General features: G+C 42.0%; 1 protein-coding gene across 1 annotated transcript in view; it reads left to right on the forward strand.

Annotated features, from left to right (window-relative positions):
• The window catches only part of ERCC5 (ERCC excision repair 5, endonuclease), a 28,357-nt gene extending 10,485 nt beyond the window's left edge, over positions 1–17,872 (forward strand). Inside the window, exons 6-15 of the mRNA XM_082602089.1 lie at positions 1,608–1,751; positions 3,705–3,912; positions 4,252–5,373; positions 6,961–7,208; positions 7,565–7,684; positions 7,855–8,068; positions 9,802–9,946; positions 13,807–14,007; positions 15,164–15,248; positions 17,162–17,872. Coding sequence (XP_082458215.1) covers positions 1,608–1,751; positions 3,705–3,912; positions 4,252–5,373; positions 6,961–7,208; positions 7,565–7,684; positions 7,855–8,068; positions 9,802–9,946; positions 13,807–14,007; positions 15,164–15,248; positions 17,162–17,752 — 3,078 coding nt within the window. The 3' untranslated portion in view covers positions 17,753–17,872. The remainder of the gene's footprint in view (positions 1–1,607; positions 1,752–3,704; positions 3,913–4,251; positions 5,374–6,960; positions 7,209–7,564; positions 7,685–7,854; positions 8,069–9,801; positions 9,947–13,806; positions 14,008–15,163; positions 15,249–17,161) is intronic.
• Positions 17,873–18,397: the final 525 nt, after the last annotated feature.

The raw sequence follows: 18,397 nt of genomic DNA on the forward strand, positions 1-18,397 counted from the left end.
GCCATGGTTACCTATTGCTGCGTACCTTAGTGCTGTGAAAACAGTCTTTTATCATCATCATCTTCTCTCTTCTGGGGCTTGATGAGCTCAGCGAGGCAGTTCCCTCTCAGCATCTCCCATGTAGGTGCAGTCAGACGGTAGCTGGGGCTGGAGCCCCTCAAAGACCTCCTTCCCCGCGTGCCCGGCAACTGACGCTACCTGTCAGCCAGAACCCCCACCTGTGGCCTCTCTGTGTGGCCTGAGCTCTGGCACAGCTTGCCTCTGTGTTCCAGGGCAGGAGCCCAAGAGGCAGTGCCAGCAGGGCCTGCGCTGCCCTTTCTGGCCAGCTGTGGGAGGTGCGCAGCCTTCCTTCCACAGCGCTCTGTTCACTGGCAGCGGGTTAGGGCCAGCCCCCACTTAATGGGAGGGGAGCTAGGCGAGAAGAGGGTCAGAGAACTGCACACAGGTTGCAGAGCCACCACCACGCATATTTTAATGCACAACTTGCTTACAAGTTGAGGTTGTGCTGCATATACAAGTTTTTGAAATTTTTTCCATGTTTCTCAGAAGAGCGGGTAACATTCTTTGATTCCCAAGCTCACCGTTTCTTATATGTTCATGTTATTCTGGTATGTCTGGTAGAAGACTTCTGAGCTGAAACTGCAAGATTCTTCAGCTTGTGAAGGTCCTGCATTATTAATGCAGCAAGTGAGCACAGTCTTGATGAAGACCGTGGACCCTGTGGGCAGAAAGACTTGCAGTTAAGTCCAGGCTCTACAGCTCACTAGCTGTGAGATCTTAGACAAATCAACTTCTCCAAGGCTTTATTTCCATTTTTTTTTAAACAATAATATTGGTGCTTTCCTCATAGGGACAATGGGAGCATTCCTGAGGCAAAACATGGGAAGCTCTGAGCGAAATGACTTGCCTGTCCTAAGTGCTTGCTGGTTTACACACATACAACATGCATACATACAAGAGAGCAAATTGTATTATTTTATCTTTACTAATGACTACTTTTGATTTTAGGTTAAGAGCAAGACAGAACTTATCTAACTAAGGGGACTGTAAATATTGTTCAAATTCATAAGGCTTATCTCTGCCTCAGGGTCTTTGCACTTGCTGTTCCCTCAGCCTGAGATGCTGTGTCCCAGAGCAGGTTTTTGGGTGTCTTTTGTGTCCCTGCTTGCAGGTCATTATTTCTAGTGGGGTCTTCTCTATCAGATAATGTTTTTTATCTTTCTGTTCTTCTAATTAACTCTCTTATCAGATTAACCTGTATTGTTTTCTCACTGTTATCTTGTTCATTTATTTTTTTTATCATGTGTCTTCTTCTGCTCCTAAAAGTAGGGACCTTAGCTGGCATGATCTCTATAGTTCCTTAGCACCTAGAACAGTGCCTGGCAAGTATTTTTTTTCTTTTGAATGAATGAATGAGTGAATGGATACATTCCCTAATCTGCCTCTTCACTTTGATGCCTCTTGCAGGTAATGTACAACTGTGTTTAGCCTATTGTAGATTATGCAGAACTCTGTTTATGATACAAGCACCGAAAAAATCTGTCATGGTGAATAGAATTAAGTGTATAAAGTGTAAATTTCATGGCGTTACGTTTTACTCTTTACAGGAGGAGTTCTTTCAGAATCCTCATGCAGTAGATATTGAGTCTGAAGACTTTAGCAGCCTGCCCCCTGAAATAAAGCATGAAATCTTGACTGATATGAAAGAATTTACCAAGCGAAGAAGAACATTATTTGAAGCAATGCCAGAGGTAAACTATACAACAGCACATTAATGCTTAGAATTAAGAATATCAGCAATATTTTTCATTAGAAAAAGAAAATTGATAAGCATTACTTATACAATATACATTTACAGTAAATGGCATTTGTATATATCTGAGATACTATGAAACATGCATTTATAAGTTTGAACTTATAAATACTTACTCAGAGAAGCTTTTCTTGACTTTCCACCAAGACCAGGTCTTGTCTCCTGCTCTGTGTTCTCACAGCACCCTGTAGTGTCTCTTTAGATTTTTAGCACCCAATTGTGCCTACCTTGCTCACCTCTGTGTTTTTAGCACTCAGCTCAGTATCTTTCACATAGTAAGTGCCTAGTATATGCTTAGTGGTTCAGTTCTTAGGTTAGTTCATAAAAGTTATTTTAACCCATAATATACATTGTAGAATATTAATATATTTTGATACCAAAAATATGAAAAAAGCAGGAGCTGTTTCTTTTCCCATCACTCCTATCTGCTTTTCCACGAAGAACGTGAACATAGGAAAATGCTAAGGTGTACAGAATGATATTCAAATGACAGAAGTAAATTTATTTTTGTTTCAGTGGAAACATCCAGGTTCAGTCTATCCATCCAGCATTTTGTTTCTTGAGTATAAATGGATCTCTGGCTGGTCTTTGAGGAAATAGTATTTGGATTATGTAAACAACAGTGGGAAGGATGGGAGAAAGAGAGGCAGTCCTGATGGTTTGCTCCATTTTTTCTCTTTCTGCCACCACAGAGCCTCTGGGTTAGGTAGGCCAGGGTAGGATGGTGCACAGCTCATTGAATCCGTCCTTCTGGTAGCTAAGGGAAGTTCTAAGTCATACAGGCTGGACCTTTGCATTGTCTGAACATTGGGCAAATGCAAAGTTGATAATAGTAGTATTGGTAAGTAATAAGAGTAATAATCGTAATAGTAATAGGAGCAATTTAGTATAAGGCTTGGCAACCTGCTTTTTTTAAAAAATAAATTTATTTATTTTATTTATTTGTTTTCGGCTGCGCTGGGTCTTCGTTGCCGCGTGCGGGTTTTCTCTAGTTGCGGCGAGCAGGGGCTACTCTTCGTTGCGGTGCGCACGCTTCTCATTGCGGTGGCTTCTCTTGTTGTGGAACATGGGCTGTAGGCACGCGGGCTTCAGTAGTTGTGGCACGTGGGCTCAGTAGTTGTGGCTCGTGGGCTCTAGAGCACAGGCTCAGTAGTTGTGGCGCACAGGCTTAGTTGCTCCGCGGCATGTAGGATCTTCCTGGACCAGGGCTCAAACCTGTATCCCCTGCACTGGCAGGCGGATTCTTAACCACTGTGCCACCAGGGAAGCCCTGGTAACTTGCTTTTGACCCCAGATCTACCACTTAACTAGCCATGCTGCTCTAGAGAGGTTACTCAAGCTGTTTAAGTCTCAGTTTCTTCATTTGTGGAATGGAGATAATGATGTCTGTCTCATCGGTGGTTGAGAATAAAATGGGATAATATATTTAAAAACACTTAGAAGAATGTCTTGCTCAGGAAATGCTTTATAAATGTTAAGTATTACTAATAACTGTGATTGCAATATTTATTGTGTGTCTTTTATGGACCAGGAACTGTGCTGGGCACTTCGCTTGCATTCTAAAAGATTGTCCGTTAAGCCAGAATCAACATGCCACAGTGCCTGGCATGCGTCACATGCTCAATAAATGTTTTTTGAGTAAATGATGGAATCATAAACAGTATCCATGATTTCCTTTCTTTTGCCCAATTCTTTTTGTTTGAAGGATTATCCTTTAACAAAGCAATTATAGCTTTTTCCTTCTATTCAAATTTTACTTTTCTAGTATGAAAGTACCACCAATGGAAAAAATCAATTGTTCTTTAACCCCTTTGGGGGAAAAGGATGGAAATATGGGAATACTATCTGTATTTAATATAAGAAATCATTTTATTTATTTATTTTGCCTTAGGAGTCCAATGACTTTTCACAGTACCAGCTCAAAGGCTTGCTTAAAAAAAACTATCTAAACCAACACATAGAAAATGTCCAAAAGGAAATGAATCAACAACATTCAGGACAAATCGAAAGGCAATATGAAGATGAAGGAGGCTTTTTGAAGGAGGTAGAATCAAGGAGGGTGGTCTCTGAAGATACTTCACATTACATCTTGATTAAAGGTATCAGGTACCATCACTTATTTGACGGTTAAAAACCAAAAATATGTCGTGTCTCTGAATTCTATAAGCTACCACCCCCAGATAATATGAATGAAGTCCTACTTAATTTATTGACTATAATTATTATTAATGCAGTAATAAATGTATATAGCTGTTAATGTATTAAGTAGTATCATACCAACCCACTTTAAAATTAACTAATGAATTAACTGTTAGTTGCTGATTAAATGAGAATTTATAAATTCATTTATGAGAACCGGTATGCTCTTATTCATCTAACTAGAAGCACGTTGTCACACTGCAAAGCTACATAGTGAGACTATTTTAATTTTTCTCAAGGTATTCAAGCTAAGAAAGTTGCACAAGTGGATTCAGAGTCTCTTCCTTCATGCAGTGAAATGCACAGCAGGTCTTCTGACATGAAGTCATCTCCGTGTGAAAAGCTGGAGCCAAAGGAAGAGCCTGACGCCTCCCCTCCTTCCCCGAGAACCTTACTGGCCATGCAGGCGGCCCCGCTGGGCAGCAGCTCAGAAGATGAGCTGGAGAGTGAGACCTGCAGGCTGCGCCATGTGAGTCACGCGCCCGCCACCGCACGTGCGGGTTCTGTGTCGCCGCTGACTCTCTTGGCCATACAGAGAGCTCTCGATGACGATGATGAAGACGTGAAAGTGCGTGCCAGGAGCGACGTGCAGACAGGAGGGGCAGGCGCGAGAAAACCGAAACCGCTCCAGAGCAGTTCTGATGAGGAGACTGAGGAAGGACCTGAAACGAGAGATGGGGAAGGAGTGCTGTTGGCAGCGGCATCTCACGCAGCCAGTGTGAACCTCGCAGAGGAGCCTGTAACCAGCGCTGATGCCGAAAAAGAGCGGACAGAATCGGCTCACTTACCGAGGCCTGTCTTTTGTCAAGGCAGCTGCTCTAGCGTTCCAAAAGAGCAGGTGTCGTTTATTCCCCCGGTGAAGGAAGCCTTTCAGACAAGCGCTGAGACTGCAGTTAAGGACGGAAAAGATCCAGTTCCTTTGGAAAACACTGTGGTGCTCCCCAGGGATGCACCTGGGCTCCAGAGTGGACCCGAGCGGACACCGACACCTCCGACAAGTCCGAGTTCTGTATCAAGGAGTGGAACGTATACCAAAGTACTTGAGCTACAGCAAGGTCTTCTTCCACCTGAGAGTAAATATGACACGTCTGTTCTTTCAAGTGATGATGAAACAGAATCTGAAAAAAACCCTGCTCCCGAAGGCACCATCAGTTTGCAAGAATCGAGTGATATGCTAAGTGTCCCTTTAGAGACAGTAAGTGACTTAGGAAACGTGGCATCTGTTAATGCCAAAGAGCATGAGAATTTCTTGCAAACCATCCAAGAACATGAGACCATTGAATCTGCAGGCCAGGGTTTAATTTCAGTTCCAGCGTCCATGGAACCAAAGGAAATAGACTCTGAAGAAAGTGAATCTGACGGTAAGTGCTTGTGCTCTTTTAGAGATAAAGAAAAGCAGGATTTCGTGTCTGCAGGAACCAAGAGATGCTTTAGTGTAGTCCAGATCCACATCGTTCAGGTGGTGAACTAGAGGCCCAGAAAGGTCAAGTGACTTTGCCAAGGACACACAGTTAGTAATGGAATCTTGACCTTTGCTGTTTGGCTACTCTTTTCATTTTTGTTTTTAAAGGGAGGGCGTGCCCTAGGTGGAGAAGGTAAATGTGAGTTTCCCTTTAATTTTTTAACTTTTTATTTTGAAATAATTACACATTTTAAAAAGTTGAAAAAGTATCTCAAAACATTCTATTTCCCTCACCTAGGACCTCAGTGGCTGGCATTTTACCACATTGGCTTTATCATATCTCTCTCTCTCTGTCTCTCTCGCTCTCTATATGTACACATGTATATTATATGTCTATATCTGTGTATGCTTATGTATAGTCAATCCTTATTTTTCACAGATTTCAAATCTGCAAAATTGCCTACTCACTAAAATTTATATCTAACCCCAGAATCAGTCCTCACAATAGTGTCTTTGTGGTCGTTTGTGGACATGTGTAGAACAGCCAGAAACTTGAGTTGCCACGCCATTCCCAGGTGAGGTTGAGCCAGGGGGACAATTGGCCTTCTTGGTTCAGCTCCCCTGCAGAGGTGACCAGAGGGTGGAGACGGGAGAGAGCAGTGCAGTGTAGACCAAGAAGCTCTGGCTCTGGGGCCATTGGATGGGGTTTGAATCCCAACCCTGGCCCCTGTTCGTGGGGCTGTGTATACACCCATGAGCTCATGCTTGTATCTGCAGTTCTTCTCCAGCATCCCAGATCTCATTCTACACTCTGCCTTCTTTATAATTTCACTGTCTAACAGTGAGGGACCTTCTGTTATCTTCAGGGTATTTACTTACTTGCTCATTCTCTGTTTGTAACCAGCTCCCTATATCACTGGCCTCCTCCTTGGTCCTGGCTGTCCCCTTGGTCCCAGCCCCTCCGTCCTGAGTGTGTCCTCAGATCCAGACTCCTCCCCCTGAAGTGAAGGAAGGGAATCAATAATGCTTTTCAAAGAGAAGAAAGGACATCAAGAGAAGAAGGAAGGAAGTGGAAGAGGAAGAGCTATTTCTTCTGTGTCCTTATCCAGGGTTCTTTCTTCTGTGTCACAGTGTTATTCTTTGCTGTGTTCATAGTGAAATAGCATAAAAAGATTTTTAAAAAACTCCATGATTGTGTACATACCCTGATAGTTCTTTTTGAATTTCAAAACAATATTAGTTAACTTAGAGGACTTTTGCCCTAGAGGACATTTTTGTATAAAGCAAATATGCAAATGTTTGAGAGCGTGGTCCCTAATTTCAAAGACAGTGCCAGTGTATCTAATTGAAAAGGCTTATTTTGAAGTTACAGGCACTTATTAATAAATTTATTTAATAACAATATACTACTGTTACATGTTTTCTATGACATTTAAATCTCTTTAAGGTAAAACATTTTTCAGGATACTTTGGAAAGCTCTTGATGATTTCAGGGTAATTTATATGTTTTAGTTACAGACAAAATGATCTTATTATTTTGGTACAGGAAGTTTCATTGAAGTGCAGAGTATAAATAGCAGTGATGAACTTGAAGCTGAGTTACACGAAGCTTCCAGACCTCCCTCTGGACAAGTTGAAGAGGAACCAGTAGGAACTGAGACGCAAGAAGCCACAGGTGACTCCCAGGGCCTCCCGAGAGACAACTCTGAGAGGGAGGCCGTGGACACTGAGCCACCTGAAGAAACTGAAAAAGATGCAGACGATTTGCTCAACGAGTGGCAAGATGTTGACCTGGTAATAACGTGACATCGTGTTTTTACTCATTGCTGAGGAAGCCAAGTTAAGTAGCTTCTCAGTTTTTAAGGAGCTGATGGATGAAGACATAATAGCTCTTTGCACCCATTTTCTTACTCCTGCTGACATGGCTCGTTTCTTGTGGAGGTTCCTGGCCGGGATAGTGTCCACTTCCCATGTGGGTTAGTGAGGGAACTCTAAAGCTATTACAAACTCGCTCAGAAATCCAAGTGGAAACCTGCATAAGGAGAAAAAGCTTATTGGTAACTTCAGTCAGACTAAACACAGGCTTTTTATAACCAATGAACTTAATTGGGTTATTAATATAATTACCTACAAGTGAAATTATCTTATAGGAGGAGCTGGAGACGCTGGAGAGCGACCTTTTAACACAGCAGAATTCACTGAAAGCTCAAAAACAGCAGCAAGAACGGGTCGCCGCTACTGTGACAGGACAGATGTTCCAGGAAAGCCAGGTAGGTGGACAGCTTGGGTGTCCTCGAACAATACCTACCGATGTCTTTCCTTAATCAGACTCCCCGAGGGCACGTGCATTAAGTTACATGTTGAAGCACTGCTCCCACTCCCGGGTGGAGGCCAGGTCCTGCATTTTAGCAGGGGTCATCGTGTGTCTGTACCTCTTCAGGAACTTCTTCGCCTGTTCGGCATCCCTTACATTGAGGCTCCCATGGAAGCAGAAGCTCAGTGCGCCATCCTGGATCTGACTGATCAAACTTCCGGAACGATCACTGATGACAGTGACATTTGGCTGTTCGGAGCACGGCATGTCTATAAAAACTTTTTTAATAAAAACAAGTTTGTAGAATATTACCAGTATGTGGACTTTCACAACCAATTAGGTAAGACTTCAGAGTACGATCACTTTCTGAAATTTACCTTCAGAATTTGTAGTATGAATTCTTTCTTTCCAAGGAGCTAATTTGTTGCATTAATGGAAATGGTAGATATGTACAAGTTTTCATCTAAACGATCTTTTGCTTCTGTAGCAGAATACGATTTTTACTTTGGAACTAAGAAATTAAAACCCTAGTAATGTTCAGACATTTTCTGCAGTTTTAATCATCAGGCCTGGTTACGCTCTGACTGGTTACCTGAGCTCTCCAGAGTAAACCAAAGGTGGTAGAGTGGGGAGACAGGTGGGAGTCACTCCTGCTGGAATCATGAGCCTCATGGTCCTTGTTGTTTCTGGCAGTGATGCTTCATCCTCCTGTTGATTCAGCAAATACACACTGAGTGATTCCTATATGCCACTTGTTCTTGGCAATGGGAAGTGGGGAACCGGCAGAGAATAAAACAGTCTAGCAGGAGAAACAGATGGTAAAAAAAATACATATATCATAATTTGACAGTGGTATGAGCCATATAGAAAAACAAAGCAGTAAAAGAGAGGCGAGAGTGACCTGCAGTCACAGGAAGTACATGTCCTTTGTGGTCAGAAAAGGCTTTACTAATAGGCACCTTTTGGGCTGGAGCCTAAAGTAGAGAGGAAGCACATGCTATGGATACCGTGGGGATGAGCATGTCAGACAAAGGGACTGGCATGTGCAAAGGCCCTGAGACAGAAGCCTGCTTGTTGTGTTCTAGGGAAGCATGGAGATAGTTACGGGCTGAATTGTGTCTCCCCCAAATTCATGTGTTGTAGTCCTAACCTCTGGTACCGCAGAGTATGACTGTGTTTGAAGATAGGTTCTTTAAAGAGGTGACTAAGGTCAAATGAGGTCGTTAGGGTGGACCCTAATCCAGTCCGACTGGTGTCCTTGTAAGAAGGAGAGATTAGGACACAGAGGGAAGACCACGTGCAGACACGTGGAGAGCCAGCTGTCTGTCTGCCAGCCATGGAGAGAGGCTCAGAAGGGAGCAACCATGCTGACACCATGAGGTCAGGCTTCTAGTCCCGAAAACTGTGAGGAAATGAATCCTTTGCTTAAGGCCCTCAGTCTGCGCACTTATTTACGGCAGGCCCAGGAAATGACTTCAGGGGCCAGTGTGAGTGAATGAGGAGGAGGATGGCAAGAGGTGAGGTCAGAGAGGAAGGAGGAGAGTCCAGAGTGTGGTGGAGAGGCTCTGCGGGTAAACTGGGTTGGGATGTGAGAGAAGGAGAAGTCAGGGCTGACACCCCCTCCTCCCCCGCAGCAGTGCACGGAGTAGACTGGCCTTGGTGAGGTGGCGGAACGGGGAAGGAGCGGGTGCGGGTGTTGCGGGAGTGAAGACCCGGGTCTGGACGTGTTGCCTCTGAGGTGCCCGTTAGCCATCCCGACGGAGATGTTAAGGTGCCAGTTGAGTGTGTGTGACTGTCGTTCAGAGGAGAGGTCCCGGTGAGAGCGCCGAATTTGGGGGTCAGAGGTTATATGGCATTTAAAACTGCAAGGATGCGTGAAACTTGAAAAATCCAAGCACAATGCCATTTAAAAAAAAGGAATCTATTTCAAGTAGCAAAAGAGAGATACCTTTGGATATTGGATAAGGATATATACATGTATATTATCTATATAATGAAGTGTTTATAAATGTTATGTAATAAATGTTCATGAAATAAAAAGTTGAAAAATATATAATAACTTTACTCTTACAGGATTGGACCGGAACAAATTAATAAATTTGGCCTATTTGCTTGGAAGTGATTATACGGAAGGAATACCAACTGTAGGTTGTGTTACAGCCATGGAAATTCTCAATGAATTCCCTGGACATGGCCTGGAACCTCTCCTAAGATTCTCGTAAGTCCTTTCTTAATTTCTTTAATTCAGGTGTTTATATATAAATACCCAAATTAAACAGAACTATTACTTACATCGTGAACTGTCACAAACCATTGTTCCCTGAGAAAACAGGAGGAGGTAATGGTTGGGGTTACTAAAGTTTGTTTTCCCTTTTCTAGAGTTTGATGAAATCATAGGCAACTATTTTTAGAGGTGCCAGGCTTATCCGAGTTTGAGGATACATAGCCAGTCCAGTGGGAATTCCTGGGAGTGTAGAGGTTACCGTTTCATTCGTTCAAATATTTTCTGAGCAGCTACTATGTGCTAGACAGTGTGCTAGGCTGGAATAGGGGAGGTGACTGAGCCCCAGGCTGTGTCCTCAAGGAGCTGCCACACCCTGGGGGCGAGGGAGAAGCATCCAGTGCTTGTACTTCTGTGTGCCGAGTGTTCTGAGGGAGGTCGGCCAGCCAGGGGCATGGGGCTATATGCCAGGAACGTTTTCTCTCTGCGTGTAGACTGTGATGTATTCAGTGGTGGCGTCTCCTTCTGTCCAGAACCCAGAGTTGTCCTGTACTTGGGGTATACTCTTCGTTTTTGGAGATTCTGAGATGGCGCTAGTTACGAGGTTGTCTGTGAAAGTAGTTCTTTCTTAAGGTTGCTCCTTGGTGGCATTTTTCAAGAAAAAATATATAATTCGCACAGCATAAATTTTACTCTTTTAAAGTACAATTCCGTGGTTTTTCGTCTAGTCACAGGTTGTGATGGCATCTTTCAAAATCATCAGTTTGACATGGGATACTACTTGGCAGTAGCCGATCGAATGATTCTTTAGTGTTCTCTCCAGTCGTAGCTCCTGGTTTGAAAAATTTCGGGATGTTCTGGTCTGAAGATTCGGTGATTAGAATTAAATACAAAGTTGTTTCAATGATTGCTGTCCTCCAGCCTTAGCACACATAGCGTCGTATTTTATTTTTTGCTTTCGTCATCCCTCTTTTCATAATTTTCTTATTGTTGAGGAAATGTATATACTGGAGGTACGTTGTTAGGTTGCTTGTAAGTCATGGTATGTAAATAACTTGGAAAAGTACAAGTAACTTTTATACAAATAATAAACGCACATTAGAAAAATGACAAAATATGAATTATAAAGATTACAGATAACATTTTGGTTTATACAGTGTTAGTCTTTTCTATGCCCAATATACACATGCATTTTATATATAATCACACACACGCACAAGTACACTCATATAAGTCTGTTATTATTATTATTATTGTTTTTACAAGCATGGGACGATGCTGTATACTTTTTATGTTACCTGCAACTCATTTGGTGATAGAACAGGGCATATCATCAACGACGTATGGATTTACATTGCTGTTTTTAATGACTCCATAGGAGTCTTTTGATGTATCAGGAATAACTAATTTAATCAAATGCCTATTGTTATTTCTGTTTTTTTTTAAAGTCTAAACAAATACTGCCTTGAGTGACTTTATGTACATGTCTTTGAGTTCTTATCTGATTATTATTTTAGGATAAGTGAAAATGGTATCTAACTTTTCGATTTGGTGTCTTGGTTATTGGTGAGAGTAATTTTTTTTCATGTTTGTAGACAGTTTGCCGTGCTGATCTAGTGAATGCCTGTTTATGCCATTTTTCTTCTCTCAACAGTTTTTGCTCGTTTGTTGCTGTTTGAATGGTTACGTTTTTAGTCAGCTCTAGCAATTTCTGCCTTGGTCTTTTAGCTCACTGATGGCAGATAGGAGCTGCCCCTGCCTGCCTGGCTCTGCAGGGCTAGGACAGGTGCAGTTACAGGGCGCGGAGACAGTGGAAGAGCAGTAAGACTGGGAGTGTCTGTCGCCTTGCTTTCTTCTCTGCTTTCCCTTTTCCTAACCAGACCCTGGCCGGCCGGCCCCCCTTTAAAGCAGAGCAGCTCTGAGTCTGCAGGCTGAGTTCAGCCCAGCTGTGTTCGCTTCGGCCTACACAGTATGTTCTTTAATTTTGAGTGGGCTACCAACATTTAAATTGGGGGAGATTTCACAGAGAATTTTGGATTTTCCTGGGGGGAAATGACATCTGAAAATACTGAGCCCCAATTCCCAAATAGCCCAGAAACAGAGGACAGCAATTCCACCCCACTGGCTTGGTCAGGGCACAAACCCTTCCACTTATCACCAGTCGCTACTGCTCCGTCTTGTGTCCCCCGAGCTCAGCTGATTGGCAGATGCCGTCTTCCACCTTCAAGTGCCTGGCCCTCTTGCTTGAAGGAGGGGTGATCCTTTTGGTTTGATGAGCTTACAGTGTGTTGTGCTGCTCTTGCTAGCTGGCAATCATGAGTATATTTCAAAGATGAAAATTCACAAGAGAGGAGGGGAGAATTATAGGTATTCCCCCAGCGCTCTCTTGAACAGTATTTTAAAACGGATGAAGATAGCTCTTTTTTTCCTTTTTGCACTTTGATCCTGCACGAAGACTGAAGTTAGAACACCAGATGGCACTGCTGCGGTGGGGCACTGGTGGAGACCAAGCCTGTGAGTCAGGTCCTGAGACCAGTGAGCACGCGAAGCAGCGGATGTAGGGTTTTGTAGGTTCCGTTAGTGCGTAGATAGGAGAGGGTTATATTTATGTTTTTAACTTTTATGCCATTTATTTATCCTAATTGGGTAAATTTTTCTGGTTGTCCGTCGCCACATTACAAACTACCATAAACCTCAGTGACTTCAAACAGCAACAGTCAGAGATTTTGCTCGTGAATCCGCAGTTCGGTCAGGCTGCGCGGGGTGGGGGTGCCCCGCCTGGTGCCAGGTGTGTCGGGGGCGTCTCAGCTGGGCTAGAGGGGCCCCGTGAGGTGTCTTGCTCATGGCTGGCGAGCGGTGCTGTCGGCCGGCACGTGACCCGGTGCACCTGGACCCTCTCCATCTGGGCCTCCTCACGAGCTGGAGCTTCCTCACAGCATGTTGGCTGCTTGCAAGGCAAATATTCTAAGAGACAGGAAGTGGAAGCTGCAGTCTTTAAAGGCCTGGCACAATGTCCCTCCCTCAGCCACGGAGCCTGCCCGACTCAAGGGTAAGGGACATGGACCCCACTTCTTGTTGGGAGGAGGGTCCAAGAATGGGCTTTAACCCACCGTAGTGATTTATACTCACAAAGGAAAAATTGAAAAAGGAATAAAACATAAAGAAAATTAATAGCTGTATCCTCGCTTAGAACATTGCCTAGCACACGGTAAAATAACAGTTGTTAGTGTTTTTTTATTATTTTAAATATCCCTGTTTACTTTTTCTTTCTTTCTCCACATATATACATTTTTTTCCAGTATTGGGATCACACTTGATGTAGAGTTACATTCTGCATTTTAAAAATTTAACATCTTCTTGGCATTTTTACATTTTATTAAATATTCTTGGTTCCTGACTGTAGTTGACTGGAGGTAAATAATATGGATACATTGATATCACTTCATTTTACCATTGGGAGAGAGAGGAACTGTGACTTTTCTATGAGTGTGGGCTCTGAAGGGAGATTGCACCAGTCCCAGCTGTGAAATCTTGAGCAAGTGGCTTCTGTTTGAGTCAGTTCCTTGTCTGTGAGGTGAGGACGGTGGTAGGACTGTGCTCGTGTGATGATGGGGCCTGTAGAGCAGCTAACACAGTGCCAAGCCCAGAGGAAGGGGTCAGTCAGTGATTGCCTCATTGTATACTGTGTTAATAACATGAGAAATACACCATTGTCATTCTGTAAGTCATAGGCTTTGTTCTGGAGTTGGGTGGGACTTGAGTTTACGTCTCTGAACTTTACGTTTAGCTCTTTGTCTGCGGTGCACCTGCCATAAGGTCTTACTGCTTCACGAAAGTTCGTTTCCTTTGCCTTGTAGCGAGTGGTGGCATGAAGCTCAAAAGAATAAGAAGATAAGACCTAATCCTTATGACACCAAAGTGAAAAAAAAGTTACGCAAGTTGCAGCTCACGCCTGGCTTCCCTAACCTGGCTGTGGCAGACGCTTACCTCAAGCCTGTGGTGGATGAGTCCAAGGGGTCGTTTCTGTGGGGCAAACCCGATCTCGACAAGATTAGAGAATATCCTTTCCCTTCCTCAAACCTCAGGAATATCGAGTCAAATATGTGTTTTGGTTTAAAACTTATGGGACATGAACTTGGATCAGTTTTTTTTTTTTAATATTCCATCAGCTAAGATGCTCCTTTCTGTTCCTTTCTCTCTCTCCTTAATTTTTTTTTTTTGTGGTAAAATACACATAACATACAGTTTACCATCTGAACCATTTTAAACATACCATTCAGTGGTTATTAAATACATTCACATTGTTGTGTCACCGTCACCACCATTCATCCCCATATTCTTTCCATCTTGTGAAACTGAAACTCTATCCCTGTTAAACACTAACTCCCCCATTCCCCTCCCCCAGCCCCTGGCCACCACCATTCTACTTTCTGTCCCTGTGATGTTGACTACTCTTGAGTATGTTCCTCATATAAGTGGAACCATACAGTATAGGTCTTTTTGTGACTGGCTTACTTCACTTAGCATAATGTCTTCAAGTTTCATCCAAGTTGTAGCATGTGTCAGAATTTCCTTCCTTTTTAAGGCTGAATACTGTTCCATTGTATGTAATGTCGTATTTTGCTTATCCATTCATCTGTTGATGGACACTTGAGTTGCTTCCGTGTTTTAGTTACTGCGAAACATCTTTTTAGTTTTAAAGAGAATCTTTATTTCAAGTAAGTAGTGATAAGCATTCATAGATACACTACATACCTAAGTATTCATTCTGAAAGAATAGAAAATATTATTAGTTTTATTGTTTCTATTACTGTTCCTTTCTGCATATTTAAATAATCATTTGGATAGATGTTTAAAAGTTTGCCATAGTATTAATCTAACTACATCTTTTCTCAAAGAAAAAAGAAATATATGTGATATCAGAAATTTGTTTTTATTCTAGATTAACCTTTTTTCATAGTCATGAGTCTTTGATGTCCTCAAATGAGAGTTGAATATCTTTTATCTTAGAGGATATTTATAAGAACATCGTGCCAGATGATTATGTTGGAATAATTTGTTTTGTTATTCTTTCCTTTTATCATTTTAATCTTTATAAATAAGAAAATCTTTGGAGACATGGGGAATGGAATCAAGGGTGGCTTCTTTGGACCTTTTTATTTATCATTTGTTTAAATGTCTTTCAAAACATGTATGAGTCTTAACTGCCTGCATATTTTGTCAGCGGTATTTTGGCTGGAACAGGACGAAGACAGATGAATCTCTGTTTCCTGTATTAAAGCAACTGAATGTCCAGCAGGTAATCATGGCAGCTCTTTTCCTAACTTCAGGATAGAGATTAAAGTTAGGAAGACTGTGAGGGCCAGCTGTTAAAGACTAGTTACTTTTATTTTAGGGCACGTAACATACATTTAAAAATTATTATACTTTAGTAAGAGAACAGAGGAAAACAGAAAACGGGGAAGCTGGACTTTGTCTTCATTTTCCAATTTCACTCTTAGGGCTGGACTTTGATATCCTTTTGTATTCACTCTGACTTTGAGAAAAACAATCTGATAATGGATTGCATACTGAGGTGTTTATGGTTAAATATTTTACCCTTTTAGAGCTATTTTCATTTTTAAAAAGTTTAAGAAGTGCCCAGTCCAGAGCAGTTCTGATTATTAAGTGTCTTCAAGTACTAATATTCTTTAATTCTGTAAATGAATCATCAAAGATACTAATTCAGTCATAGTATACTGGCAGGAGAGATGACCCTCAGTTCTCTTAGGTAGGTAACAGCATCTCCCTTTATCCCTGAGTGTGTTCCTGCCCACACAGAGACCTCCTCCCACCCCAGAGGCAGCCCACAAAACCATACATACAGAGAAACCATTCAGCAGAATTCAGACCATATCCTGCAAGATACATGTTCAAGTTAAATCCTTTTCCATTAGATTGGGTTAATTTTGGAAAAACAAACAAACAAACAAAAAACTGAGGTAGACCACCTTTCCAGAAACTTTCGTGTTGTTTGACGACTTTCCATACTGGAAACATTGTATGCCCACCAACAAGGAAAGCTAGTTGGCTTAGTGACTGATTACTCCTTAATTTCAGATAAATTTTGTTGTAATGCTATTCTCCCTTTTCATTGTAGACATTAATATAAGTTTATTTCCCCAAAATTAGAAAGTGAAAAAAATGGATTAAAATTGCTCATTGTGTTTGCTTCCTCTAATACAGATGTTAACATTTACGTCCATTTTCTCTTATTTTTCCCCTCCTTCCCACATTCATTTATTATCAGACATAAGTGCAATTTGTTATAAATAAAGCCCCCATTCACTGGTTAAGGTAAGTTTTTTTTCCTGTGTATTGCATGGCCTTCATTGTTTCAGGTGGCCAGATTACATTTTGTCAGAGCTTCACTTAGTAGACCTTGAATTTTCAGGTTTTTTGTATGTAATGCTGTGATGAACATCAGGCATGTAACTTTTCTCAAATGTAACTATTTTTAAAGAATGTCTTCCTGAAAGTGGATTTGCTGAACAAAAGTCAAGAATATTTCTTACGACTCCTAATATATAATACTGTGAAGTTTCTTCCTGAAGGTATCATATGATGACAGTGTTTTTAAAAGAAGGGAAGAGTAGAATTTAGAAACAGACCCCATGAAGTTGTGTTGCTGTAAAAGAAGATGATATATTTGGCCCCTGAAAAATATTTAACTCTCTTTCAATGCTGAGGAAGGGATTTCCTACTTGATATGTGGGCGGAGGGCTTAGTTGACGGAGGTGGTACATGTACTGCTTTAAGTACGATCTTGAAAGTAAAATTTGCTGCCAGTCATCCATTTGGGAGATGGGCTTTTGAGGGAGAATGAATTAGTATTTTCTTTTCTTTTTTTTTTTTTTTTTTTTTTTTGCGGTACGCGGTCCTCTCACTGTTGCGGCCTCTCCTGTTGCGGAGCACAGGCTCCGGATGCGCAGGCTCAGCGGCCATGGCTCACGGGCCCAGCTGCTCCGCGGCATGTGGGATCCTCCTGGACCGGGGCACGAACCCGTGTCCCCTGCATCGGCAGGCGGACTCTCAACCACTGCGCCACCAGGGAAGCCCTGAATTAGTATTTTCTGAAAGAGTCATCCAATGCCAGTAATCAGGGTGGAATTCTTTGATTTGCTTTAGAAAGTTTACTTGTCTGATTTATTATTATTTTATTCCATTTTTTAGACGCAGCTCCGAATTGATTCTTTCTTTAGATTAGCTCAACAGGAGAAACAGGAGGCTAAGGGTATTAAGAGCCAGAGACTTAACAGAGCTGTGACATGTATGCTGAGAAAAGAAAGAGAAGAAGCAGCCAGTGAAATAGAAGCAGTTTCTGTTGCCATGGAGAAAGACTCTGAGTTCCTCGATAAGGCAAAAGGAAAAACCCAGAAGAGAGGCACAGCAAATAGATGGAAAGAGTCATCCAGCCCGAAAAGAAAGAGGCTTTCGGATTCTAAACGGGGGCATGAATGTGGTGGGTTTTTGGGGGAGGCCTACCTCTCGCAGTCATCTGATGCCTCTTCAAGTGAGGTTGAGGAATATTTCCCTGGAGCGAACATTCAAAGGGGAGAAGCAGCTGTAGAGTCAAAAATCAGCTCTTCAGATGCACAGAGCACAGCGCAGCGTGCTCCCAGGAGAGACGGAGGTGCCACCATGAGCAGCTCCAGCGATGATGATGGAGAGAAGGCAGAGCCTGTCCTGGTGACCGCCAGGTCTGTGTTTGGGAAGAAAGAGGGGAAACGGAGAAGTACGAGAGGAAGGAAGAGGAAAATCTAAAGACACCTAAATACACATGTATTCTCTCTAACTGGGTACAGCTTAACATTTCGTCATGAATTTGTTGTGAGGAAATAATAAAATTCAGAGTATTTGCACAGTCTTTGTTGTGTGGTTTTTAAAAATATGGACGTTAAACTCGACATTTATTTTTAAATATATTACCTTTTTCCTGTGTTTTCCACTTCATTGAATATTTCCTTGTATTTACAGGCTTTGTTCATGTTTCTATTATTATACAACATCTGACGCTTTCTGACAACATTAAAAAGGGAAAAAGGATTTCTGTTGATCAGTACTCACTCTCAGTGTGCGTTTCCTCTGACTTTCCGACCTAGACGAGAAGAAAATATATTTATATTCATCTTATTTATATAAATATATTTATATTCATTTATATTTACATTTCAGTCCAACTTCTCAAATACTTGGACTACAGCTGCTGCTTTTCTTTGCTCATTATTTATTCCTTGCTAGTTTGAAATACGTCTTCTGCCTCAGTCTTCTCTAACAGCTTTCTACTAAAATCAACACTGACTTCCACATAAACTCAAGTCTTTTCTTAATGCTTATTTTCTCTGGAGGTATTTAAAGCAGAACACTTTTGGGGAAGGGTTGGGGAAGAGAGACATTAACTTTTTCTTG

This window comes from Mesoplodon mirus (genome assembly GCF_964341445.2).
Source record: "Mesoplodon mirus genome assembly, chromosome: 17".
NCBI classification, from domain to species: domain Eukaryota; kingdom Metazoa; phylum Chordata; class Mammalia; order Artiodactyla; family Ziphiidae; genus Mesoplodon; species Mesoplodon mirus.